Source organism: Hippocampus bargibanti, linkage group LG05 (genome assembly GCF_051943395.1).
Source record: "Hippocampus bargibanti isolate YZ-2025 linkage group LG05, ASM5194339v1, whole genome shotgun sequence".
NCBI classification, from domain to species: Eukaryota; Metazoa; Chordata; class Actinopteri; order Syngnathiformes; family Syngnathidae; genus Hippocampus; species Hippocampus bargibanti.
In genome coordinates, this window is record NC_142738.1 from 30,938,071 (window position 1) to 30,965,757 (window position 27,687).

Here is a 27,687-nt window from a genome sequence, read left to right on the forward strand (position 1 = left end):
TGGATTTTTAATTCATAAAAATATTATGTTGATTTTGGAGCAATAAACATGTAAAATACATTTCTTTTTGCAAATGGTTTTGGCATGTGCCAGTATGTTGGCAAGGATGATAAACCCCATAAAGAGAGGAGGAACCCTCGCAAAGCTTGGTGTTTTGTTTGCAACCGTCGCGTGACGAGTGAGCTGCTACTGCAGAGGAATCGTTAGTGCGAATTGGAGGTTTCGAAACCAACGTAAGTAATGGCGAGTTCACGTCTTTGTTTAAATTACTACCAGTCATCGGGTTAAACAAAAAAAGCTTGATATTTTATTAATTTATTTTGCGGTGTCTTCCATGCGGTTTGACTGTCGAAACAAAGCGAAACGGTGTGTTCATTGTGGGTTACATGACGAAGTTGAAAATATTGAATGGTGGCAGCACGGAAGTTAGTTAAACTTGCTGCAAATCAGAAAGTATGGTGAATTTGTTAAAGGTTTACGTTGGTTACTGTTTAAAGACAACGATATTCTCGGCTAATTTAGCATATCGATACCAAGTCTCGTATACATTGCTAGCGAACGGCTGTGTTCGTAATCACCTTTTATCCACAATTCTGCAGTTGTCATTTGATAAAGCAATCGCTTGTAAAGATTACGAGAAATAAAGTCTTCCCAACATTTATCCAATGCGGCCAAGCCAGCCTCCATTTGCAGAATTGAAGTCAAGTGAGCCGCCACTTCCATTGTCAGTCACAGTGACTGTGCATTTACGGTAATCTACGGCCCAACCACCTTTAAAATAAAAGCGACATAACGAGTGCATGCCCGGCCGTGGTTTGGATTAAAATCAACAAAACATATATAAATTCCCCCTTTTCATTCCTTTCATCACTTTGCTGCTGTGAAATGTAAATTTCTCCACTGTGAGACTAATAAAGGCATATCCAATAATAATAATAATAATAATAATAATAATAATAATAATAATAATAAAACAAGCATGCATGCGGTTTCTTGGCTGTCGGGTAAGAATCACGTTCACCCAGGAACAATAAGAACTCTCAGAACAGTACCGAGGAGTTTCATAATTGAGTATCACCTCATCAGCATAACAACCAGGGCAAATTGGGCAATCAGGCCAGTCGTCAGTCAGGACAATAGAAGCAATCAGTGGAGCCGCAGGGATTAGTCCTCTGCTCCCCCCAACCTGAGATCAGGGACCAATCATAGCAGAGTCCGGCACCGTCACGTCTGGACAGTAGGGGTGTGTATATATAGGGCCGAAACTACCAGTAGGACTTTGGTTTGCTGACGAAGCTTCTTGGATAAGAGGTGAAACGTCCGACACATTCAAAGAAGTACAGATGATGGCTGAAGAAACCTTGTCATCGATGGACCATTCCTGGACGACTGAGACCTTAAACAGACGTGTCCCCCTTTTAAAGACAACAGCATCAATTTAGTATGTTTTTAAATTGACCCCCACTCAAATCCAAACATATACATTTAGGAAAATTAAACTACACATCGTGATAACTAAGAATCCGCATATTTTATGTTGATTTTTCATCCACATCAATTAAAGGACAACCGACATCACTTTTTTGTTTCCTAACTGACATCGGAAAAACGTTTTATCGCATCTAAAATACTCAAAACATGCAGGATGATATTTTTAGTCAAATGCAAAACACCAATAAAACTGACTTCAAGTGTCCAAAATCTGCAAAAAAAACGAACCCGGAAGTGGCCAGTTTCAGAAGGTCCCGCCCCCTTGTTCGTGGCTTCCCCCCCAAGACTTCTTGCCTTGCTGGAGAATCAAAACAATATTCAGGAAGTCTTGTTTTGGAGTTGGTGACGAGTCCTGACGTCACGTCACGGAAGGAACGCCCCTGACCGAGAAAGGACACACAATGCATTTTGCGGTACTTTGTTTGGTCTGAAAACAGTGTTGATCCGCGTTGATGGCGAAATTAGAAGGAAAACACATAAATAACGCAATGGTGAATCGTTGTGTGTTGCACCAAGACAACTATTTGATATTCGCTGACACAAATTCCCAGTAGACAAATCAGCCCATTTCCAACGGAGCTTGGGCGCCATTTTCTGCATGTTCTGGGTGCTACACATCAGTCCTGACGCCTCAAAATGACCCGGAACGACTTCTTAAATCGATTGCAAACATGTATGCTTTCCTCTTCAGAACTATTTGAATCATATTCATAACTGGATGAGTAACAAGAAAGCATCTTCTCAAAATCTCAAGCCAATGTTTTGATTCTCTAGCAAGGCAAGACGTCTTGGCGTGACATCACGAACAAGGAGGCGGGACCTTCTGAAACTGGCCACTTCCGGGTTCAATTTGAAGTAGCTTTTGGACACTAAGTCATTTTTATTGGTGTTTTGCACTTGACTAAAAATATCATCCTGCGTGTTTTGGGTATTTATAAAACATTTTCTGATGTCAGTTAGGAAACAAAAAAGTGGTGTCGGTTGTCCTTTAACTCCAATTAATTGGAGGAATCCACATGGCCACTGCATGCACGCGTTATGTCGCTTTTATTTTGAAGGTGGCCCATGCCGCTCGCTGGCCGTAGACTACCGTAATGCACAATACAAAATGTTTGCAATCATTCAACAATCTTTTCAACCCTTCTTGGAACCCAGACCAAAAGAAAATAGCAGTGCCGTGATAAAAAACATTTGCCCCCTTTCCTGATTACTAATTTTTATATCATACAAAGACAACCCTCGGAAATGCAAAATGCCGTTTTCAAATGATAATTCAATACAGAAAGGCACAAAAGTGTTTCTGACCCTCTGTGAAAACATTATTTCCTCCCTGAACCTAATACGTGTTGGCAAAAAAGGCGCTCGTGAGTCCAGGTGTTGCGTTAACGTCGATAACTTATTTTTCTTGCCAATGCGTATCAGTTTCGCTGAGTCACTCCTCTCGACGCCCCCTACTGACGTAATCACCCAGCGACTCTGTAATCTTATTTTAAAGATTACACTCACAGTACCAATTGTGACAGCAGTAACTGAAATCAAACATTTGCGATAATTGGTGTTAAGGGATGCACCTGGGCCGCACTCTTGCGCCATTTACGCATTTTGACAGCCACTGGCGCAACTTTGTAATTGCACTGCGCCATTACTGGCATATCTATTATGATTAGCGCATACTGCTAAAACGATCCGTGCCACATATGACATACTTCTGTGAAAATAGCTAAAGAAAGAAATTTAGTTCAACAGCAGTTGAATAACTGTTTGTTTTCCATCAGAGGTTTTAACATTCGTCGTCTGCTATCTTGACTTGCCGATATCTAGCCATAATCACCTTGCACGTGTTTTTCGGTGCGTTCCAAAGTTGAGGTAGAGGATATTTCGGGCTTTTCCGTGATCTGCCGGAAACTACCGAAAGAGATGATCAAAAACTAATTTACCCATGGTGCATTGCATTATTTACATCGAACATGGCAGATCTTTACAGTATGCAGAGTGAGAACCGTAGGAAAACCGTAAAACACATTAAAAACAGGCAGCAAATAAATACTTTCTGATTTTGTAAAAGTACATCGAAGTCTGCGCAGGCTAGTCACAATTCGTCGCAGCAAACTGCTGTTAATGATTCAAATTTAGTGGGGAATGGAAATGACGTCAAAGCAGTTGCAGCAAATTTTCAAAGCAAAGACATTTGTTGAAGTAGTAGACACTAGTAAGAAGTCTTTGTCATTTCTGTTATACCGTAGAATATAGCACGGGATTGATTGTGTAATAACTAAACAAAATTGAAAATGTAAATTATGAATAAATTATATGACTTGAATTAAATTTGTTGATATACAGTAAAGTCTCGTTATATCGATATTCAAGGGAGTCCGAAAAAATATCGATATAACCGGGACTATCGATATATCCGATATTGATATAACGAGACTTTACTGTATTAGAAAAATACATTTTACTCAAATGTTTTTTCATTTGTAATTTAAAAATATCGTCTACCAATGATGAAAAGGTTTCTTCAGCCGTCATCTGTACTTCTTTGAAGGTGTCTGACGTTTCGCTTCTTATCCAAGAGGCTTCTTCAGCGAACGAAAGTCTTACTGGTAGTATCGGCCCTATATATATCCCTACTGTCCAGACGTGGCGGTGCCGAACTCTGCTATGATTGGTCCCTGCTCTCAGGTTGGGGGGAGCAGAGGACTAATCCATGCAGCTCCACTGATTGCTTCTATTGTCCTGCCTGAGTGTGAGGTCTACGACTGGCCCGATTGCCCCGTTTGGGAGAATTTGGGAGACGAAACAAATTCTCAAAAAAAGACTTAATCAACATCGCAGGGATAATACTAGTGGGCCTCAATCGGCAGTACATATGCACCTAAAAGCTAGCAACCACTCAAAAGTGGGCAATAAATGGGGGATCTTTGATATTGCATGTCATTTTCTCCTTGAGATCATGGATTGCGTATCTAGCATGCTTTTGTACTGTAGTGAGTTGAAAAATAAACGTATGCATTCAATAAAAACGTCTTTACACTTTTTTAATGATAATTTCTTTTCTAAAATTCAACCACTGCAAAATCCTCACGTTCTATACACACTAGAGAAACCACGAACGGCAGCATGTAGATACGTATGAAAAATAGTGATTATTGCAAGCGATAAAAAGATATCTGAATACAACACAATTAAATACATGTATGGAAAACAAAAACTGCAACGCTTAAATTACTTACGGTTGATAAAGTATTCTACGGCACGTCGAACTCTTTCTCAATGGAGGATTTGCTTCTTGTTGGATTCTCATGTTGAACAACTCTATAAGAAGACTACAGTATGTTTCAGATGCTATTGCAGCAGTAATGAAAGATGTTAGCTCTGCTACACTGTTTTTATAGTGCTCGAGGATTACAGTGCAAGACACGAAAGCTGGTCACGTGACCAACGTTGTTAGCCCAAAATCAAACAATACGGCGTTTACAGATTTCGCTAATGGTGGTATTGAAATCCTTAAGCAAATATTGATTCAGCTTTAAGCTGCTTTTGTATCGATATAAGCAGACCAAATGGCTGACGGGAGATGAAAAGGGCATCGTAATAACCGGAACTAATGATATCATAAAAGACTAGAAATTTACCGGGAAATGAAAATAGTATTGTAATAAGCAGTGCTATCGATATAACCAAGACTTTACTGGATACAGTAAAGTCTCGTTATATCGATATTCTCGGGAGTCGGAAAAAATATCGATATAACCGAACTATCGATATATCCGATCCTGCGGCATGTAAATCTTGCGTTCATAGAAATAGTATCGTAATAAGCAGTACTATCGATATAACCAATATCGATATAACAAGACTTTACTGTATAATTGATTAGCTGTCGGTCAGTTGAGACGAAGCCCATCAAGGAATCAACGTGACCATTTTAGGATGTTTTTATTTTTAGTTGACTTTTCTTTGCAGGTGATCATGGCGGACCTTGGTATCAAAATGGAGGATAAGGTGCTGTTGGTTTGGAGTCAGCCGTCATCACCTTCCACTTTAAAACACTTTGTAGAGGGTCTTCGTGCCATTGTTGGAACAAATGGTAGTGTTTCAGTGGAAAACATTGAAATGTTCTTCCTATGTGAGTATAATCGACAGCATGACTCTTCTTTTGTCTGAATGTCGTGTCACAAACAAGTTGAACATTTACCTTCTTCTTCCTTAGCCTGCTATGCTGAATCTTCTTTTGACTGGGTCCTCTCTTGTCTTCTGTCGGACAGCTTTTATATCCACACTTCAGAGACTCTGGCAGAAATGGCCAGAGTACTCAAACCTGGTGGGAAGCTAGTTCTGGATGAATCAGTTTCAGGTTTGTCTCATCGTCTGCATTAAAATATCAATCGATCTATGTAGAGCGGGGTATGCAATTAGTGTATTTGATCCCTATGTTGGATTGCTTATTGATAAGCAATATAGTAAGTAGTAGGTACAATATGTGTGTGTAAGCTCTGTCGTACAGGAGTGGTCCATCCATGAAAAGGTTTTTTTCAGCCGTCATCTGTACTTCGTTGAAGGTATCGGACGTTTCGCTTCTTATCCAAGATGCTTCTTCAACGAACTAAAGTCTTACTGGTAGTATCTGCCCGATATATATATCCCTACTATCCAGACATGGCGTACACAAAATTCCTACTTATTTCAAACCGATAAACACGTTAAGGCAAAAATGAGTGCATACAAAAGATAGGCTGCCAAATGAAAAACAAAGTAATGTAGTTTATTCAATACATTGTAAGAATGAAAATTGTAAAGAGCAATACAAGAGGAGACTAAACAAATTCTCGAAAAAATACTTTATCAACATCGCAGGGATAATACGAGGGCCTCAATCGGCAGTACATATGCACCTAAAAGCTAGCAACCACTCATTTGACGACAATGAGGTTAAAATCTTAGCGAAAGAACATATATGGTTTGAAAGGGGAGTAAAAGAAGCTCTTTTCATAAAACAGCTAAATCCTTCACTAAACCGATATGGTGGTGTGAGGTTCAATTTGGATCGTTCGTACAACAGCCTGCTTAGGCAACATAGCAGTAGTAATGCAGATGAGGTGATACCAGGGCAAATTGGGCAGTCAGGACAATAGGAGCAATCAGTGGAGCCGCAGGGAGTAGTCCTCTGCTCCCCCCAACCTGAGAGCCGGGACCTATCATAGCAGAGTCCGGCACCGCCACGTCTGGACAGGAGGGACAAGATTTGGTACATATAAAAACGGACAATGTTAACAGTCCATATCAGACATCAATGGAACAAAACCATGAAAGTACAGTGGGGCTTTGGAACTTAATTTGTTCCCAGACAGTGTGTAAGGCGAAAAGTGTGTATCCCAAAAATTACTTTCCCATAGGAAACCATTAAAATGAGAATAATCCGTTCCCAGGTCTCCGTAAAATATAATTTTCAACTAAATAAGCCTTAAAACTACAAACAATATACCTTATTCTATGCATAATACATGTGGTATTGTATTGTAATGAAAGAAATACACTGCACTGTATAATAACGTCGTTTTATTTACCTCTGTTATGGTCGTTGATGGCTTGATGGAATGGGGTGGCAGGTCGGAGAGAATTGCTGTTTGAAAGGAGTCACATTCCATAAGGATTGTGATTAAAGAAATGAACTGTACTGTATAATAAAGTCGTTTTATTTACCTTTGTGATGGTCGTTGATGGCTTGATGGAATGGGGTTCAGACTTCTCTTCCTGTGTTATGAAAGTCCGTTGAGTCATCTTTTTCCAAAAAAGTCCGGTCTCATCTGCATTAAATACTTGCTGAGGAACGTAGCCTTCTTCTTTCACCATTTTGAGGAATGATCCCTTGTATCAATAAACGGCGAACTTCCAGGTTGCCGCATGACGATATCACTGTGAATTAGCCGTGCTTTCTCGGATATAATTGCTTTATTGACGCTGTAGCCGGCTTGCTGCTTTTTGTTAATCCAAATTAACACAAGTTTTTCAACTTCTTCTATTGCCCGTGACCGTTGCTTTGACAGCACGGAAACACCTTTAGCAACACTAGCACACTTAATGGCTTCTTTGTTGCGAAGGATGGTAGCAATGATGGACTTAGCATATCGGTACGGGGCTGTTAAATCAGACAAACGCACACCTCGTTCGTGTTTTTCGATGATCTACTTCTTCTCCTCGACTGTAATTTTGTTTTGTCTACTTCGGTTGAACACAAGCCTGTGGTGGGGTCTTTTTCGGTCCCATAACAGCAAAAGTATCCCCCAAAAAAATCATTTAAGGCGATCGACGTGTGCATTCAGAGAAAAGGGGTGTAGAAAGGTAGGCCGGCTGGGGCGCTGTTCGGTCGTGTGCTTTGATGTTCTTCAGCCGATGAGTACTCCGCCAGCTGTGGTGGGGCGGCGCTCCGTGTGTATCCTGAGAAGTGGTGCTTAATTCAAGGTTTAATTTTCATAAATTTAACGTTCGTAAACTGAACATTTCGTAAGGCAAGGTGTTCGTAACCGAGGCCCCACTGTATGAACATATTTTTATTCACGAGAACAGTGAAACAACTACGGTTATTGCAAATGTCTCTATTGTGGGACAAATAAAGGTTCCCTTATGTGTATGTTCTGTCTGAGCAAGTATTTTAACAATACCCACAGGCAACAAAGTGCAACAATATATTGCCCAAAAATTTCAGCATCCAATACAGATATATAAAAATACAAAATAATCTAAAGTCAGTGATATTTGAGACAAAATGAGATGAGTAATAGAGTGGAACCTCACGGTTACTGGTTTCCTCCCACGCTGTTCCTGGTTTCAGAATCAGAAAGCCTTTAATCATCCCACAATGGGGAACTTTGGAGTCCACATTAGCAATTTGAAAGGGCATGGGGGTGGAGGATAAAAAGAAGATATTCTTCGCATATTAAATTTTTTTATAAGATTCAGGTGTATACTGTAACTGCAAAAATGTTTCATAAAAAATGTGCATAGTGCAAGTATCAAAGAAATAGTCCATCCATTGGGTTGCAGGGGCTGCAGCTTCGGTAGGGAAGCCCAGACTTCCCTTTCTCCAGCCATTTCTTCCAGCTCGTCCTGGCGGATCCCCAGGCGTTCCCAGGCCAGCTGGGAGACATAGTCTCTCTAGTGTGTCCTGGGTTGTCCCCGGGGTCCTGCCAGTGCGGCATGCCCGGAGCACCTCACCAGGGAGGCGTCCAGGGAGCACCCTACTCAGATGCCCGAGCCACCTAATCTGGCTCCTCTCTATGTGGAGGCGAAGCGGCTTGACTCTGAGCCCTTCCCGCATGACTGAGCTTCTCACTTTATCGCTAAGGGAGAGCCCAGACACCATACGGAGAAAGCTCATTTTGGCCGCTTTTATCTGGGATCTCGTTCTTTTGTTCACGACCCACAGCTCGTAACCATAGAAAAAAAATACAACTGCGGTAAAAAACAAAAAAAAAAGCAGACTACATCCCCCATCCCCGCCATGTCCATTCATGGTTGGGACGTAGATCGACCGGTAAATTGAGAGTTTCACTTTTTGGCTCAGCTCCTTCTTCAGCACGGCAGATCGGTACAAAGTCCGCATCACAGCAGACGCCGCACTGATCCGCCTGTTGACCTCTCGCTCCCTTACACCCTCATTCGTGAACAAGACTCCCAGATACTTTAAACCCCTCCACTTGAAACAAGATCTCCCAACCTGAAGGGGGCACTCCACCCTTTTCCGACTGAGAACCATTGTTTCAGATTTGGAGGTTCTGACTCATCCCAACCGCTTCACATTCGACTGTGAAACGCTCCAGAGAAGGCCCCAACAGTACCAAATCATCTGCAAAAAGCAGAGATGCTATACTGAGGCCACCAAAACGGAACCCTTCAACGCTTCGGCTGCACCTAGAATCTCTGTCCAGAAAGGTTTTGAACAGGATCGTGACAAACGACAGCCTTGGCGGAGCCCAACCCTCACAGTAAACGATTCCGACTTACTGGCGGCAATGTGAACCAGGCTCTGACATCGGTCGTATAGAGACCGAACGCCTCGTATCATGCATTCCTGTACTCCATACTCCCGAAGCACCCTCCACAGAACTCCCCGCGGGACGCGGTCAAACGCCTTCTTCAGGTCCACAAAGCACATGTGATTGGTTGGGCGAATTGTAGACTGGTTGGGCAAATTCCCATGCACCCTCGAGAACCCTGCTACGGGTGTAGTGCTGGTCCACTGTTCCACGACCGGGACGAAAACCACACTGCTCCTCCTCAATCTCAGGCTTGACTTCCCGACGGACCCTCCCCTCCAGAACCCCTGAATAGACCATACCAGTGAGGCTGAGGAGTGTGATCCCTCTGTAGTTGGAATACACCCTGCGGTCCCCCTTATGACCACCACCCGGGTCGGCCAATCCAGAGGCACGCTCCCAGACCACGCGATGTTGCAGAGGCATGTTAGGCAAGACAGCCCCACAACATCCAGAGCCTTTAGGAACTCCGGGCGGATTCCATCCACCTCTGGGGACTTGCCACCGATGAGCTTTTTAACCACATCGGTGACTTCAACCACAGAGATCGGAGAGCCCATCTCAGAGTCCTTAAAGAAAAAGTATATTGATATATATATGTAACTGTATTGCATCAACATAAGGTCGCTGTGCTATTTACTGTTAAAGAGTCCAGTTTTTTTTTCCACATGTGATTATTAAGAAGCCTGACAGCAGTCGGTAGGAATGAGCGGCGGTACCTCTCCTTCTTTCAGTGCGGGTGTAACAGTTTCTGGCTGAAGTAGCTACCCAGCGCTGTCAGGGTGGGCATGAGGGGCTGGGAGGGGCTGTCCATCATAGCTTTTAGTTCGTTATTGCCACAAGTAATGGTGACTACAATCAACAGACTTGGCAAGTTGTCAACACCATGCCTTGTGTCGGCTCAATACCATGCCTGGTATCGATCCTGACCCATCCCTGGTTGACAATAAATGTCAAAAACAAATGACAACTCCCCCAAGTGGATTAAGTTATTTTAATGCACACAATTAGTTTCACATTCACAATGTATTCAAATTCTTTCGTTTTGCTACAGAAGTTGACACACAGAGTGTGAGGACTGCTCAGAAGCTGATGTCCACTCTGAAGTTATCGGGCCTGATGTCAGTGGGACAGGTGAGTATAGTTGGAGAGATTACCAACCAATAGAGTTTATTTTGATAGTTGAACAGTTGTACAATTGCCGTTTAACCAAAATATTACTTTTCATTATATGCCTTATTCGGGAAAAAAAAACTCCAATCGCTAAGAGAATTTCTGGAGCAAATGGCATTGAAATTCGACTGTATTATAGATTTACCAGTAACGACCTCTGGGGAGACACTTGTTTCTTTAAAGGACAACCGACACCATTTTTTTGTTTCCTAACTAACATCAGAAAAACGTTTTATAGCATCTAAAATACCCACAACACGCAGGCTGATATTTTTAGTCAAATGAAAAACACCAATAAAAATGACTTAGTGTCCCAAAACTACTTCAAAATAACCTCAGAAATGGCGAGGCTCAGAAGGTCCCGCCCCCTTGTTCGTGATGTCACACCAGGACGTCTTGCCTTGCTTGAGAATCAAAATAATGGCTTCAGATTCGGAGAAGTGGCTTTCTTGTTACTCATCCAGTTATGAATGTGATTCAAATAGTTCTGAAGAAGAAAGCATAAATGTCTGCAATCGAGAAGTTATGAAGGTAAGACAAGCACTGGGTGTGCAAGAGGTCCTTCCAGATGACTGGCGAACTACAGCGAACATAATCAGAGACACAGGTCGGAAAGTACTTGGTGTATCGAGTGGAAGAAAGGTAGATAAGGAGACTTGGTGGTGGAATGGGGAGGTGCAGCAGTGTATACAGAGAAAGAGGTTAGCAAAGAAGAAGTGCGACACAGAGGACGGAAGTGAGTAGACAGCAGATCAAGGAGATACAGCGCATGGTTCAAGTCAAGGTGGCAAAGGCCAAACAAGAGGCCTATGATGACTTGAATGCTCGGCTGGACAGCAAGGAAGGTGAGACTGATCTTTACAGGCTGACGAGACGGAAAGACAAAGATGCTAAGGACCTGCAGCAGGTTTGGGTGATTAAGGAGAGAGATGGCAATGTATTAACAGGTGCCAGTAGTGTGATGGCAAGATGGAAAGAGTACTTTGAAGAATTGATGAATGAGGAAAATGAGAAGGAACAAAGAGTAGAGACATGACTGTTGTGGACCAAGACGTAGCAAGCATTAGCAAGAATGAAGTGATGAGGGCGCTGAAGAGGATGAAGGGGGGAAAGGCACTCGGGTCTGATGATTTACCAATCGAGGTATGGAAGAGTACGACAGATGCAGTGTTTGCTTTAAGAATTCTGATAGAGAAGTAAAGAGAAGGTCAGGAGGAATTGAATTGTGTCTTTGTAGATCTGGAGAAAGCGTATGACAGGGTGCCCAGAGAAGAGCTGTGGCATTGCATGAGGAAGTCTGGAGTAACGGAAAAGTATGTCAGAGCGGTGCAAGATATGTATCATGACTGTAAGACAGTTGTGAGGTGTGCTGTCGGTGTGACTGAGGAATTCAAGGTGGAGGTGGGACTCCACCAGGGGTCAGCTCTGAGCCCCTTCTTGTTTGCTATGGTGATGGACAGGCTGACAGACGATGTTAGACAAGAATCTCCTTGGACCATGATGTTTGCAGATGACATTGTGATCTGTAGCGAGAACAGGGAACAGGTCGCGGAGAAACTAGAGATGTGGAGATATGCCCTGGAAAGGAGAGGAATGAAGATCAGTCGCAGCAAGACGGAATATATGTGTGTGAATGTGAGGGATCCAAGTGCAAGAGTGATGCTACAGGGAAAAGAGATAAAGCAGGTGGAGGATTTTAAGTACTTAGGATCAAATGTCCAGAGGAATACGTCTGTGTAAGCTCTGTCGTACAGGAGTGGTCCATCGATGAAAAGGTTTCTTCAGCCGTCATCCATACTTTTTTGAAGGTGTCGGACGTTTCGCCTCTTATCCAAGATGCTTGTTCAGCGAACTAAAGTCTATAGAACTAAAGTATATAGGAGACCAGCCATGATGTTTGGACTGGAGACAGTGCCACTGAAGAAAAGACAGGAAGCAGAGCTGGAGGTAGCAGAGTTGAGGCTTTCTTTGGGAGTGACCAGGTGGGATAGGATCAGGAATGAGTACAATAGAGGGACAACTCATATTAGAGGCTTTGGAGAGAAAGTCAGAGAGGCCAGACTGAGATGGTTTGGACATCTCCAGAGTAGAGAGAGTGACTATATCGGAAGAAGGATGCTGAGCCTTGAACTGCCAGGCAGGAGACCGAGAGTAAGACCGAGGAGGAGGTTTATGGATGTGGTCAAAGAGGACATGAAGGTAGCTGGTGTGAGAGCAGAGGGTGCACAAAACCGGGATAGATGGAGGACATTGATTCGCTGTGACGACCCCTGAGGGGAAATGCCGAAAGGAAAAGAAGAAGACAATCCAATCTTTTTCGAAGTCTTCAGCCCTAATTTGACATTGAACTTGTATTCATTATCTTTTGTATAACTGCTCACGTTTGAACGTTGTGTTCCTTTTAGGTTAGTAACACACAACTGAGCTCAGAAGCTTTGAACTCCCTCCAGACAGCTATGAGTTATCATGGGAACAAACTGTCAAGAGTACGCTTATCTGCAGCCAAACCAAATTTTGAGGTCGGATCATCCATTTCAGTCAAGTTGTCATTTGGGAAAACTGCTCCTCAACCAGGTATGGTGGAAATAAAACACAAGCTGTATCAGTTGCCTTGCCTAAACATTGACATTTATTCTTTGAGCATCATTAACGTATTGTTCGTATTGCTCATGTTGGTCACCTTAAAGGACAACCGACATCACTTTTCTGTTTCCTAACTGACATCAGAAAAACGTTTTATAGCATCTAAAACACCCAAAACATGCAGTATGATTATTTTTATTCAAATGCAAAACACCAATAAAAATGACTTAGTGTCCAAAACTGACAAATCACTTCCGGGTCGAGTGTATGCTGGCGCGCTTTTGGCAGCCGCTATTCGCCCGCAAACATTTTGGCTTCTTTTTAGTTTTTACGATTCCTGTAACCACTGGAAATACTCGACAGTCACCAGAGGAACGTCTTGTGATTCCGGTCGTTTATCCGGACCACGGACGAGAACACGTACCATCTCCACCCACCTGTACCCGCTGTTGAGGGCTAACCTGGACGCTGCCTGTCTCTCGACGTTGCTGGTTGCTATCATGTCGCTCCTCCAACGACCCGTTGGACGGCTGCAGTATTCGGCGTCAGAGCTGCTTGAACTCCGCTCCCGGTGGATGAGCGTGCCATAGGCGATTTTCCGATTGCCGGAAATCGCTCGCCGCCCTTCCCGGAGGTATATCCACCGCGGATCACGTCGAGACTTTCACCTCGACGACTCCAAGGATATCACCTCCCTGTGGTCATCTTTCCGCCGGCCACGCAGAGGTTACAGCCGCTCCGTGCAACACCGTGTGTTAGCCGGCCTGGCTAGGTCGGCCAATGCCCCTCAAAATGACACCACCAGCGTCACCTTCGGCCTCCTGAACATCCGCTCGCTTACGGGGAAGGGTTGTCTTATCCAAGACATCCTTAGTGACCGTAAGTTGGACTTCTTCTGTTTGAATGAGACCTGGCAAACGGCGGGGGACTTTTCCGAGTTGAACGACACGACGCCACCTGGGTTTGTTTACCTCTCAAAACCCCGCCTCTCGGGCCGTGGAGGCGGTCTCGCGATATTTTACCGCGAGATCTGGAAAGTCACTCAAGTGCCAGTCCCGGAAACTCTCTCATTTGAATGCCTTGCGTGTCAAATTTCTGGTCCATCTCCCACAGTTATAGCCACTGTATATCGTCCCCCCAAACCACATCGTGACTTTTTAAAAGACTTCTCAGCTGTCCTCACACCTCTCCACTCTGTCACCAAATATTATTATCCTTGGGGACTTCAACATACACATTGAAAATTCCACCCATCCCCTCACCAAAGACTTTATTTCCTCACTGGAGAGTTTTGGCTTGCATCAATTCTCTGATTTCCCCACGTATATAAAAGGGCATACCCTGGACTTAATATGCTGCTGTGGTTTTACCCCCGCCAACTGCACAGCAAAGGAACTACCTGTAACGGACCATTTCCTTGTCTCATTTAACGTTCCCATCACACTCTCTCTCCCCAAGCCACCGCGCATCATCACTTATCGGAACATCCAACACATTGACACTGTCACCCTCACTGCAATGGCTGCCAACCTCAATCCGGATTACAACTCCCCCCCTGATGAACTTGTTTCCCAATACAACATGGACCTTGCACACATGCTCAACACCCTTGCTCCTGTTAAATCCCGGTCAGTCCAATTCACTCGATCCGCCCCTTGGTTCACCGCCCAACTCCGCTCCACCAAGGCGAAAACTCGGCAGCGGGAAAGACTTTACAGAAAGACCAGCCTCACCACCCACCAGGACATGTACACAGCTCACCTCACCCACTACAAGGACTCTATCACACGTGCAAAATCACAATACTACTCTGGACTGATTGACGCTAACACTGGGAATCCACGGACTCTGTTTTCCCTGTACACCAAAATCATTCAACCCCCTATCTCTCTCCCCCCACACTTTCACTCCTCAGACACCTGCAACGCACTACTTCTGTTTTTCACTGAAAAGATCAACAAGATCCACCAGCACCTCGGCTCCTCCGTATCCCCCCTCCCCCAACCTTCCTACTCCCTATCAACTGCTGTCGTCTTTTGAACTCCCTCATCCCTCCTTACTTTCTGACCTCATCACCAAGTCCAAGAATTCCACCTGTCAACTTGACCCCCTCCCTACTGTCCTCATCAAATCTTGTCTACCCGCTCTCCTCCCTTTTATTTCAGCTATTATTCACTCCTCACTGTCCACTGGAATTGTTCCTGTCCCTCTCAAAACCGCAGCTGTAACGCCAATCCTGAAAAAACTTGGGTCAGATCCCAATGATTTCAATAACCTACGTCCAATTTCACATCTTCCATTTATCGCTAAAATTCTCAAAAAAACCGTCGCCTGTCAACTCCACTCTCACCTCACTCACAATAACCTTTACGAACAATTCCAGTCTGGTTTCCGTCCCCGCCACAGCACAGAATCAGCCCTCATAAAAATCACGAATGACCTTCTCGTAGCAGCAGATGCCGGCTCCCTCTCTATTCTCATCCTTCTTGGTCTATCTGCGGCCTTTGACACCATTTCTCACCCCATCCTGCTCAACCGATTCTCCACTCTAGGCGTGACACACACCCCACTTAGTTGGTTTCACTCCTACCTCACTGGCCGCTCACAGTTTATCCAAATTACCTCATTCACTTCACGGTCCTCCCCTGTGTCTTCTGGTGCCCCTTCTCTTTATTATATACCTTCTTCCCCTTGGTGATATCTTCCGCAAATTTGGAATTCATTTTCACTGCTTCGCGGATGACACCCAGCTCTACCTCTCCAATAAACCCGACGCCTCTCTTCCACCTGCATCCCTTACACTTTGCCTCTCAGAAATCAAATCCTGGTTTTCTCATAACTTTCTCAAACTAAACAGCGAAAAAACTGAACTTCTCCTTGTCGGTACAAAATCCACCCTTAACAAAGCAAACAGTTTCTCTCTCACCATTGACAGTTCAACCGTGTCCCCCTCCCCTCGGGTCAAGAGCCTGGGTGTCATCCTTGATAGCACACTATCTTTTCACTCCCATATAAATAACATAACCCGGTCTGCATATTTTCACCTCTGCAATATCAATCGTCTCCGTACCTCTTTCACCCCTCACACCACTGCCATCCTCGTCCACAGTCTCGTCACCTCCCGTATCGATTATTGTAATTTACTTCTTTTCGGGGTCAATCAAAAATGTCTCCATAAACTCCAACTCGTCCAAAATTCTTCAGCCCGGATCATCACTGTTAAACATCGATCAAATTCAAAATACTTCTGTTTACATTTAAAGCCATCCATAAGCTTGCCCCCCCTATCTGTCTGACCTAATTCAAATCTCCGTTCCTTCTCGGGCCCTCAGATCCTCTTCCTCCCTCCACCTCTACATGCCCTCTGCCCGTCTCACAACGATGGGGTGCAGAGCTTTCAGCCGCTCCGCACCTAAACTCTGGAACTCACTTCCACCCAACATCCGCAACATTGACTCCCTTCCTACTTTCAAATCTCACCTGAAAACCCACCTGTTTAAACTTGCTTTCATGGTCTAATTTATTCTGCTGTTTTATTATTTATTGTTTTATGCATGATTTTACTGTTTTGTGTGTTGTCTTTGTTGTAAAGTGTCCTTGAGTGTTCAGAAAGGCGCTTGTAAATTAAATGTATTATTATTATTATTATTATTAAAATCTGCAAAAAAATGAACCCCTTCTTCGTGGTTTCACCCCAAGACGTCTTGCCTTGCTGGAGAATCAAAATAGTAGCTTCAGATTCGGAGAAGATGCTTTCTTGTTCCTCATCCAGTTATGAATATGATTCAAATAGTTCTGAAGAGGAAAGCATACATGTTTGCAATCGATTAAATAATTTATTCCGTGCCATTTTGAGGCAATAGCGGGGGTAAATGTATCACCAAAAAAGAGGCAGAAAATGGTGACAAAGCTCAGTGTATGGAATTAATCAGCCCGTTTCCACAGGCTGATTAATTACATGGAGCTTTGTCGCTCTCTTCTGCCTCTTTTTGGTGCAACATGAAGTTTTCAGACCAAACAAGTACAGCAAAATGCATTGACTTGATGGAACGACTGCTACAAGGTGTCCTTTTTTCGGTCAGGGGCGTTCCTTCAGTGACGTAACGTGAGGACTCGTCACCAACTCAAAACCAAGACTTCCGGAATATTCAGCGCGAGTCTCAAAACGTAAAATATAGCTATATGCGGTGTAATCTTTGTAAAATACGCTCAGTAGAAGTCATTTGAAGCCAGTTTACAAATTATGGACACAACTTGTCCGGAGACGTTGGTTGTACTTTAAATCAAATATATAGTTGCATCCTCAAAGTATCCCCCATTAATCTTTCATGTTTTCTTCCCATGTTTTTATGGTTTAATCAAACCTAAGTCAGGAAGCTAGAGAAAATGTGAGTCTTTGGTTAGTTACATGTAAGGTTTAATCATTGCCATTGTGTGTCTCAACAGAGAAAATCGCTCTGGATCCAAACACAGTAAAAATGTGGACATTATCAGCGAACGACATGAACGATGATGATGTGGTAAGTTAGTTTGTGACCTTGATGTCACTTTACCATTTGTCTTGTTCGGATGTGGTATAATTTTAGCCGACGGGCCAGATCCGGCCGTTGGTCTCTTCAATCCGGCACGGCAAAGGTCGGATCACAGTTGAGATTTGATTGTAAATGATTGTATTCATTTTTTTGGGACTTACAGTGGGACCTTGGTTTACGAACGTAATTAGTTCCCAGACAGAGTGTGTAAGGCGAAAAGTGTGCATCCCAAAAATTAATTTTCCACAGGAAACCATTCAAATGAGAATAATCCGTTCCCAGATCCCCATAAAACGTAATTAAATAAAACTACTTTCTAATTTAAAGCCTTAAAACTACACAGAATATACCTTATTTTATGTATAATAAATGTACTCCAGTATTATGATTGAAGAAATAAACTGTATTGTACAATAAAGTCATTTTATTTACCTTTGTGATGGTCGTTAATGGCTTGATGGAATGTACCCACAAGGGGGCACAAGCCAGTGTCTTATTGTGCCGGTCCCAAGCCCTGATAAATACAGAGGGTTGTTTCAGGAAGGGCATCCGACGTAAACATTTTTGCCAAAACAAATATGCGAATCAAACCTCTGAATCCCATACCGGATCGGTCGAGGCCCGGGTTAACAACGGCCGCCATTGGTACTGTTGACCATCAGGGTGCCGGTGGAAAATGGACTACTGTTGGTCGAAGAAGGAGAGGATGGATGTGTGCCCGGAGGAAAAGAGAGAAATGGAATGCCAAGAGTATGGAACTATGAGTAGGAATTTTGAATGTAGGAACAATGACAGGTAAAGGTCGAGAGCTGGTTAACATGATGCAGAGAAGGAAGGTAGACATACTGTGTGTCCAGGAGACCAGGTGGAAAGGGAGCAAGGCTAGAAGCTTAGGGTTAGGGTTTAAGTTGTTCTATCATGGTGAAGACAGAAAGAGAAATTGAGTTGGGGTTATCTTAAAAGAGGAGTTTGTTAGGAATGGCTTAGAAGTAAAAAGAGTATCAGATAGAATAATGAGTCTGAAGCTAGAAATTGAAGGCGTGATGTTCAATGTTGTTTGTGGGTATGCCCCACAAGTAGGATGTGAGCTGGCGGAGAAGGAGAAATTTTGGTTGGACTTTGATGAAGTCATACAGAACATCCAGAGAAGTGAGAGGGTTGTAATTGGTGGAGACTTCAATGGACATGTTGGCGCAGGAAACAAAGATGATGAGGAGGTGATGGGCAGGGTTGGACTCCAGATGAGGAACGCTGAAGGACAGATAGTGGTTGACTTTGCTAAGAGATTGGAAATGGCTATTGTGAATACTTTCTTTCAGAAGAGACAGGAACATGGGGTGACCTATAAGAGTGGAGGCAGAAGTACACAGGTAGACTATATTTTGTGTCAACGGCGCCATCTATAGGAAATCAGTGACTGCAAAGTAGTGGTTGGTGACAGTGTAGCCAGACAGCATAGGTAGGTGGTGTGTAGGATGACGCTGGCAGTGAGGAAGATGAAGAAACCAAAGGCTGAAGTGAGGAGAAAATGGTGGAGGTTGAAAAAGGAAGAGCGGTGCATGACATTTCGGAAGGAGGTAAGACAAGCACTGGGTGGGCAAGAGGTTCTTCCAGAAGACTGGCAAACTGCAGCAAACATAATCAGAGACACAAGTCGGAAAGTACTTGGTGTATCGAGTGGAAGAAAGGTAGATAAGGGGATTTGTTGGTGGAATGGGGAGGTGCAGGAGTGTATACAGAGAAAGAGGTTAGCAAAGAATAAGTGGGACACTGAGAGGACGGACGAGAGTAGACAGCAGTACAAGGAGATGCAGCGCACGGTTAAAGTAAAGGTGGCAAAGGCCAAACAAGAGGCCTATGATGACTTGTATGCTCGGCTGGACAGCAAGGAAGGCAAGACTGACCTTTACAGGCTGGCCAGACAGAGAGACAAAGATGGTAAGGACCTGCAGCAGGTTCGGGTGATTAAGGATAGAGATGGCAATGTATTAACAGGTGCCAGTAGTGGGTGGCAAGATGGAAAGAGTACTTTGAAGAATTGATGAATGAGGAAAATGAGAAGGAACAAAGAGTAGAAGACGTGACTGTTGTGGACCAAGACGTAGCAAGCATTAACAAGGATGAAGTGAGGAGGGCGCTGAAGAGGATGAAGGGGGAAAGGCACTCGGGCCTGATGATTTACCAATCGAGGTATGGAAGTGTCTTGGAGCTGAGCTGAAGGAGAAGGAGAAATTGCGGTCGTGTTCCTGACTGGGTTATTCAACAAGATCTTGAGCCTGAAGAATGGAGATGAAGTGTACTCATGCCCATTTTTAAGAACAAAGGAGATGTGCAGAGTTGTACTAACTACAGAGGAATAAAGTTGATGAGCCATACAATGACACTCTGGGAAAGAGTAGTTGAAGCTAGACTAAGAGCAGAAGTGAACATTTGTGAGCAGCAGTATGGCTTCATGCAAAAAAAAAAAAAAAAAAAAGAGTACGACAAATGCAGTGTTTGCTTTAAGAATTCTGATAGAGAAGTACAGAGAAGGTCAGAAGGAATTGCATTGTGTCTTTGTAGATCTGGAGAAAGCGTACGACAAGGTGCCCAGAGAAGAGCTGTGATATTGCATGAGGAAGTCTGGAGTAACGGAAAAGTACGTCAGAGCGGTGCAAGACATGTTCATGACTAAGACAGTTGTGAGGTGTGCTGTCGGTGTGACTGAGAAATTCAAGGTGTAGGTGGGACTCCACCAGGGGTCAGCTCTGAGCCCCTTCTTATTTGCTATGGTGATGGACAGGCTGACAGACGATGTTAGACAACAATCTCCTTGGACCATGATTTGTAGATGACATTGTGATCTGTAGCGAGAAATGAAGGTCAGTCGGAGCAAGACGGAATATATGTGTTGAATGAGAGGGATCCAAGTGCAAGAGTGATGCTACAGGGAGTACTTGGGGTCAACTGTCCAGAGGAATGGAGAGTGTGGAAAAGAGGTGAAGAAGCGTGTCCAGGCAGGATGGAGCGGCTGGAGAAAAATGTCAGGTGTGATGTGTGATAGAAGGGTTTCAGCTAGGATGAAAGGAAAAGTGTACAAAACCGTGGTGAGACCAGCCATGATGTTTGGACTGGAGACAGTGCCGCTGAAGAAAAGACAGGAAGCAGAGCTGAAGGTAGCAGAGCTGAAGATGTTGAGATTTTCTTTGGGAGTGACCAGGTTGGATAGGATCAGGAATGAGTACATTAGAGGGACAACTCGTATTAGAGGCTTTGGAGAGAAAGTCAGAGAGGCCAGACTGAGATGGTTTGGACATGTCCAGAGGAGAGAGAGTGACTATATCGGGAGAAGGATGCTGAGCCTTGAACTGCCAGGCAGGAGACCGAGAGGAAGACCGAACAGGAGGTTTATGGATGTGGTCAAAGAGGACATGAAGGTAGCTGGTGTGAGAAAAGAGGATGTACAAAACCGGAATAGATGGAAGACATTGATTCGCTGTGGCGACCCCTGACGGGAAAAGCCGAAAGGAAAAGAAGAAGAAGAAGTTAATGGCTTGATGGAATAGAGTGTCCGGTTTCCTCAGCATTAAATACTTGATGAGGAACATAGGCTTCTTTCACCATCTTTCTCTGTGATAATTGTAACTCGTTCTTCATCAATTGTGATCTCTTTAGCTGGGTTGATAGCATTTTGCACCAAGTGTAGAGATGACTTGTGCGGGTTATTTGATGAGCCCGATTGATGGGATATTTAACCTTCCAGTCTCTGCTTTTGAACTATCGAAGTTGAAATGGGTCCAAATTTCACTGTTTTCTATCCATTTTCTCACCATTTCACTTGTTTTTACTCTCCCTTTCATGTGTGTGTGTTTTCTCTCTCTCTCTGTCTAGCTGTCTCTTTAATGTTTAACTGGGTTAAACTGCTGGGTTCTTGACCAATCATGTGGCTTTAACCGAAGACGCCATTTTGTTTTTTTGGAGAACAGCCTCACTCTCTGTCTATAACTCCATTCCCCACTGCTGCGTTCTTGACCAATCACGTGGCTTTAACCGACGACTGGGGGCGGAGAATAGAGGACAAAAAAAAAGTCTGCTGCCATTTCCTTGTTTGGAGAACGCACTCATTCGCGAACGACACATCACTCATTGTGGCAGCTCCGTGTGTATCCTGAAAAATAGTTTGTATGCCAAGGTAAAATTTTCATAAATGTAACGTTCGTAAAATTAAACGTTCGGAAGCCAAGGGGTTCGTAAACCAAGGTCCTACTATAATCTCTTTTGTTCGACACCTTGGTTCCTGCTGATTACTACTATCTTCCGTGAAGAGCAATGAACCAGAGGGAAAGATCATTTTTAAACCCAACATTCATACAAACAGAAAAAAAATCTGCCAAATAGCAAGCAGTCCATTTAAGCTGTGTGCTTGCGTAATTGTGGACCCTATCTGCGCATGACCTAAGAGGAGGTTTATGGATGTTGTCAAAGAGGACATGATGGTAGCTGGCGTGAGAGAAGAGGTTGCACAAAAACAGGGTTAGATGGAGGACACTGATTCGCTGTGGTGACCTCTGATGTGAAAAGCCGAAAGGTAAAGATGCTAGCTGACATCAGAAAACCGTTTTATAGCATCTAAAATACCCAAAACACCCAGGATATTTCTAGTCAAATGCAAAAGACCAATTGAAATGACTTAAAGTGTCGAAAAACTACTTCAAATTGAACCCGGAAGTGGCCCTTTTCAGAAGGTCCCGCCTCCTTGTTCGTAGTGTCACACCAAGACGTCTTGCCTTGCTCGAGAATCAAAACAATGGCTTCAGATTCGGAGCATATCCTCTCTTGTTACTCATCCAGTTATGAATATGATTCAAATAGTTCTGAAGAGGAAAGCATACATGTTTGCAATCAACTAAATAATTTATTTCGTGTCATTTTGAGGTATCTGGATAAAAAATGTTGCACCTAAAAAGGCAGAAGATGGCGACAAAGCTCAGTGGAAATGGGCTGATTTGTCTGCTGGGAATTTTTGTCAGCGAATATCAAATAGTTTTCGGTGCAACACACACAAGGATTCACCATCGCATTATTTATATGTTTTCCTTCTAATTTCGCCATCAACACGAAGTTTTCAGACCAAACAAAGTACCGCAAAATGCATTGAAGTGATGAAAGGACTGCGGCAGTATGTCCTTTCTCGGTCAGGGGTGTTCCTTTCGTGACGTCAGGACTTGTCACCAACTCATAAACAAAACTTCCGGAATATTCAGCGTGAGTCGTAAAAGGTAAAATCTATCTATATGCGGTAAAAACTTTGTAAAACACGCTCTGTAGAAGTCATTTGAAGCGATTTTACCAATTATGGACAACTTGTCCGGAGGCATCAGTTGTCCTTGAATTAACCTGTATCAGTGGTTCTTAATCTTGTTGGAGGCACCGAAACCCACCAGTTTCATTTGCTCATTCACGGAGCCCTTCTTCCAATGACTGTGCCTACTAACTGCAGTCTAGACTGAGGTGTGGACCTCTGTGGCGGAGGATCCACCGAACCCCGAGGGTTCGATCCAACCCAGGTTAAGAACCACTGCCCTGTATGTCGTGACTGAGATTGACGACTCGACTGACTGTATGACTTAACTTATATGTGCCTGTCGTAGGAACTTGGTTGATGTTTAACGCAGTAGCTTTTTACTAGGTTGAAACTCAAAGGCTAAGACTTCGTACGTACACATGTGAATTACACTCACCTCCTCTTCCCTGTCCTACCAGGACTTAGTTGATTCTGATGCTCTGCTTGATGAAGAAGATTTGAAGAAGCCAGACCCAGTGTCTCTTAAAGCCCCTAGCTGCGGGCCTGGTGCAAGCAAAAAGAAGAAAGCCTGCAAGAACTGGTACATTTTAAACACGTTTGTTTGACTTTATTTCAGGGTTCCTCAACACGCATTGGTATCCAGATACCCTTTTGATACCTATTTGATATTTTGGGGAACACTTCTTTCATTAATAACAGATTCTCTAAAAACAATACAATGGGCATTTGAAAATCCTTGTCAAGAAATAAGTTCATAAGAAAGCAATTGATGACTACTGGTACATTTTCATCTCAGTCGTACCCAGGATGGGTATCGAACTCCCTGTACACTACTAGCTCCAGTGTGGGATTATTTCTGATTGGAGTATTAATAATATCCACCCTTAAAGAACAACCGACAGCATTTTTTTGTTTCCTAACTGACATCAGAAACACGTTTCATAGCCTCTAAAATACCCAAAACACACAGGCTGATATTTTTAGTCAAATGCAAAACACCAATAAAAATGACTTCAAGTGTCCCAAAACTACTTCAAAATGACCTCGGGATGGTGAGCTTCAGAAGCTCTCGCACCCTTGTTTGTGACGTCACGCCAAGATGTCTTTGCCTTGCTCTAGAATCAAAACAATGGCTTCAGATTGGCAGAAGATGCTTTCTTGTTACTCATCCAGTTATGAATATGATTCAAATAGTTCTGAAGAGGAAAGCATACATGTTTGCAATCGCTTAAAGAAGTCCTTCCTGATCATTTTGAGGTGTCTGGACTCCAATGTAGCGTCCCAGAAAATGCACAAAATGACGCCCAAGCTCCGTTGGAAATGGATTGATTTGTCTGCTGGGAATGTGTGTCAACTAGTATCGAATAGTAGTCTTGGTGCAACACACAACGATTCACCATCGCATTTTGTCTTCGTCCTTCTAAATTCGCCATCAACACAATGTTTTCAGACCAAACAAAGCAACCAAAATGCATTGTATGTCGCTTTCTCATCTTGGGCGTTTGAAACGTGACGCCATGTCCGGCATCGTCATCAACTCGAAAACAAGACTTCCTGAATATTCAGCGCAAGTCTTAAAACGTAAAATATAGCTACATGCGTATGGAATCTTTGTAAAATACGCTCAGTAGAAGTCATTTGAAGCGATTTTACTCATTATGGACACAACTTGTCCAGAGGCGTCGGTTGTCCTTTAATAGTTGTGTTTGGAAAATTGATCACAATTTCTCAGAATCATCTTTATTTCATGTGTAAAATATACTATTTTTTTCCTGGTTTGAAGTACTACACTAATATCGCAATGACAAGCAATTATGATGAACAAAGACATGAAGTATCGAAAGATGTAAGGGTACTGTTGTGCAGTAGTACCAGCCAATGACAGTTGTGCGACATCCTGCAGAGATAAAGCGGATCGCTGGTGCAATACAATACAATGACAGTTGTGCAGTTGGTGTAAATAATCGTAGTGGTAATTGTAGTATAACTTTTAGGTGTGCAGTAAGTGTGATCGCTTTAAAGTGTCTGTACTACTCCCTGCAGCTCCACTGATTGTTCTGACTGATTGCCCCACTTGTCCCACAGTGGAGCTGGAGGGAGTAGTCCTCTGCTCCCCCCAACCTGAGAGCATCCGACACCTTCAAAGAAGTACAGATGACGGCTGAAGAAACATTTATTGTTGAACGACAATTGTTTGAGAGCCGGAGCTGCAATCATCAATGTGGGAATACTGTCCCACAGTCTATCTGGATTAAAGCAACGCGCGTGAGAATGCTCAAACGGAAGGAAATCTCACTTGAGAAACCAACGCATCATTTGTGTTACTACTATTAGATTGATTCAAATAACACGTGCCTGCCGAATGTTTCTCAATGCATCTTCTTTTGTTGGTGGTATTGTAAAAACACCAAAGATGATGTCGAAAGCGTAAATTATTTTTAGACCTCAGGCGGGAACTTTCAGTTCGTCGAAAAAGAATAAGAAACCCTTTACATGCACATTTACATATTTATTCTTAATCCCCAAATGCATGCTTGTTCTTTGCCATGTCCACAAAATGACGTCTGGTGATATTTGTGTTTGTGCAGCACATGTGGCCTTGCTGATGAACTGGAGGAGAGTAAAGCAAAACAGAAGACAAATCTACCCAAGTCTGCCTGCGGAAGTGTGAGTGCATCATGATAGTTTAGCAGAGACGTTTTGAAGATTTTAGCACTTTCACCAAATATGCTAATATTCATGGCATATAGCACAGATGAAATTACTGTCCTCTCTCTCGGACCCAGCGTGCAAGGCACTTATGTATGTAGCTAAAAGAGACATACAATTGACAACAGACAATACATGTAATTTCTGAATGTAAAGTGAGGTAGTGTCGTATATAAAGTGACGTAATGTAGTAATGCAAAATAAACAACAAAAAAGGGTTGAAGTGAGGTCTTGCAGAAAAAAAATGAGAGAAAAAAAATACGAGTTGACGAAGGTACAGCGTGTAGCGTGTACTCAGATTTCGGTGAATGTGGCAGTGGGAAGGGGCAAGGGGGGTCAGGGCTGGGAGGGAGTGTAGTCTCCTGACTGCCTGGTGGCAGAAACTGTCCTTGAGCCTCCCTCTCTCTGTTTCTCTCACACACGCGTGTGCAAAGAAAGCTACACAGAGATTTGTATTTGAGCAATTTTCTTAATTCAACAAATACGGTGGGAATCGCATTGTGTTGCTTTTGAAATTGAATTCACTTTTCCCTGAATTCGTGGTTACCCTCAGTGGTCTTTTAACAAATGTCAAAAGGCTAGAATAGGGAATGAAACCAAACAATTCTGAAGATACAAAAAGGAGAGGAGTAGCAGTACCTTACATTGCAGGAGTTTCTGAAAAACTACATAGTCCTTTGGCAACACAAAATTCCTACTTATTTCAAACCGATACACTTTTAGGCAAAAATTAGTGCATCCGAAAGATATGCTGCCAAATGAAAAACAAAGTAATGTCGTTTATTCAATACTTTGTAAGAATGAAACTTGTAAAGAGCAATACATTGGGGAGACTAAATAAATTCTCAAAAAAAAACGTTATCAACATCGCAGGGATAATACTAGTGGGCCTCAATCGGCAGTACATATGCACCTAAAAGCTAGCAACCACTCATTTGACGACAATGAGGTTAAAATCTTAGCAAAAGAAAATAGATAGTTTGAAAGGGGAGTAAAAGAAGCTCTTTTCATAAAACAGCAAAATCCTTCCCTTAATGGTGGGGTGAGGTTCAATTTGGATCGTTCGTACAATAGACTGCTTAGGCAACATAGGCTTAGTTATGATGATGAGGTGATACCAGGGCAAATTGGGCAATTGGGCCAGTTGTCAGTCATGACAATCGAATCGTTCGTACAATAGACTGCTTAGGCAACATAGGCTTAGTTATGATGATGAGGTGATACCAGGGCAAATTGGGCAATTGGGCCAGTTGTCAGTCATGACAATCGAAGCAATCATTGGAGCCGCAGGGAGTAGTCCTCTGCGACTGAGGAAAGCTTTTCATCCATAGGCCATTCCTGTACGACTGAGAGCTTACACAGACATTATCCAGTTACTTTGTGATTTAGGGGACAATTACGGTACTTTTTCACAGGGTAAAAAAACCCTTTTTCCTCTGTGTTATACATTTGTCTGATGTGTTGCTCTTTCTCTCTCAGTGTTACCTTGGCGATGCATTCCGGTGTGCCAGCTGTCCATACATGGGGATGCCAGCATTCAAGCCAGGGGAGAAGATTGTGTTGGAAAAGAGCACATTGACAGATGCCTGAAAGTTTCACACCTCCAACTCTGTGTTTTGTGTCATTCCAGCCACTCACAATGCCACACTGACGCCACCCCCTTGTTTCTCTTTGAACAAATAGCTGTTCAAGGCCTCAATGCTTGTTGTTGATCACAGTATAATGTGATCAATTTCATATTATGACAATAACAAGTTTGGCAGCACAAATTGACACCGGTCTCGGTCACGGGTGGAGCTTTTTTGTGGTACTATAACATAATGCCATAAAACATAACGTTATGTTAATAAAGAGCATGTGAGAGCAATTGCAGTCGGCT

At 43.2% G+C, this 27,687-nt stretch overlaps 1 protein-coding gene across 1 annotated transcript; it reads left to right on the plus strand.

Annotated features, from left to right (window-relative positions):
* Positions 1-76: 76 nt before the first annotated feature.
* ciapin1 (cytokine induced apoptosis inhibitor 1) lies at positions 77-27,675 on the plus strand. Its single transcript, XM_088995711.1, has 9 exons — positions 77-233; positions 5,458-5,620; positions 5,705-5,848; positions 10,582-10,661; positions 13,106-13,274; positions 17,730-17,803; positions 23,558-23,679; positions 25,688-25,766; positions 27,288-27,675. The coding sequence occupies exons 2-9, from the start codon at positions 5,464-5,466 to the stop codon at positions 27,396-27,398; spliced, it is 936 nt and encodes a 311-aa protein (XP_088851837.1). The 5' UTR covers positions 77-233; positions 5,458-5,463; the 3' UTR covers positions 27,399-27,675.
* Positions 27,676-27,687: the final 12 nt, after the last annotated feature.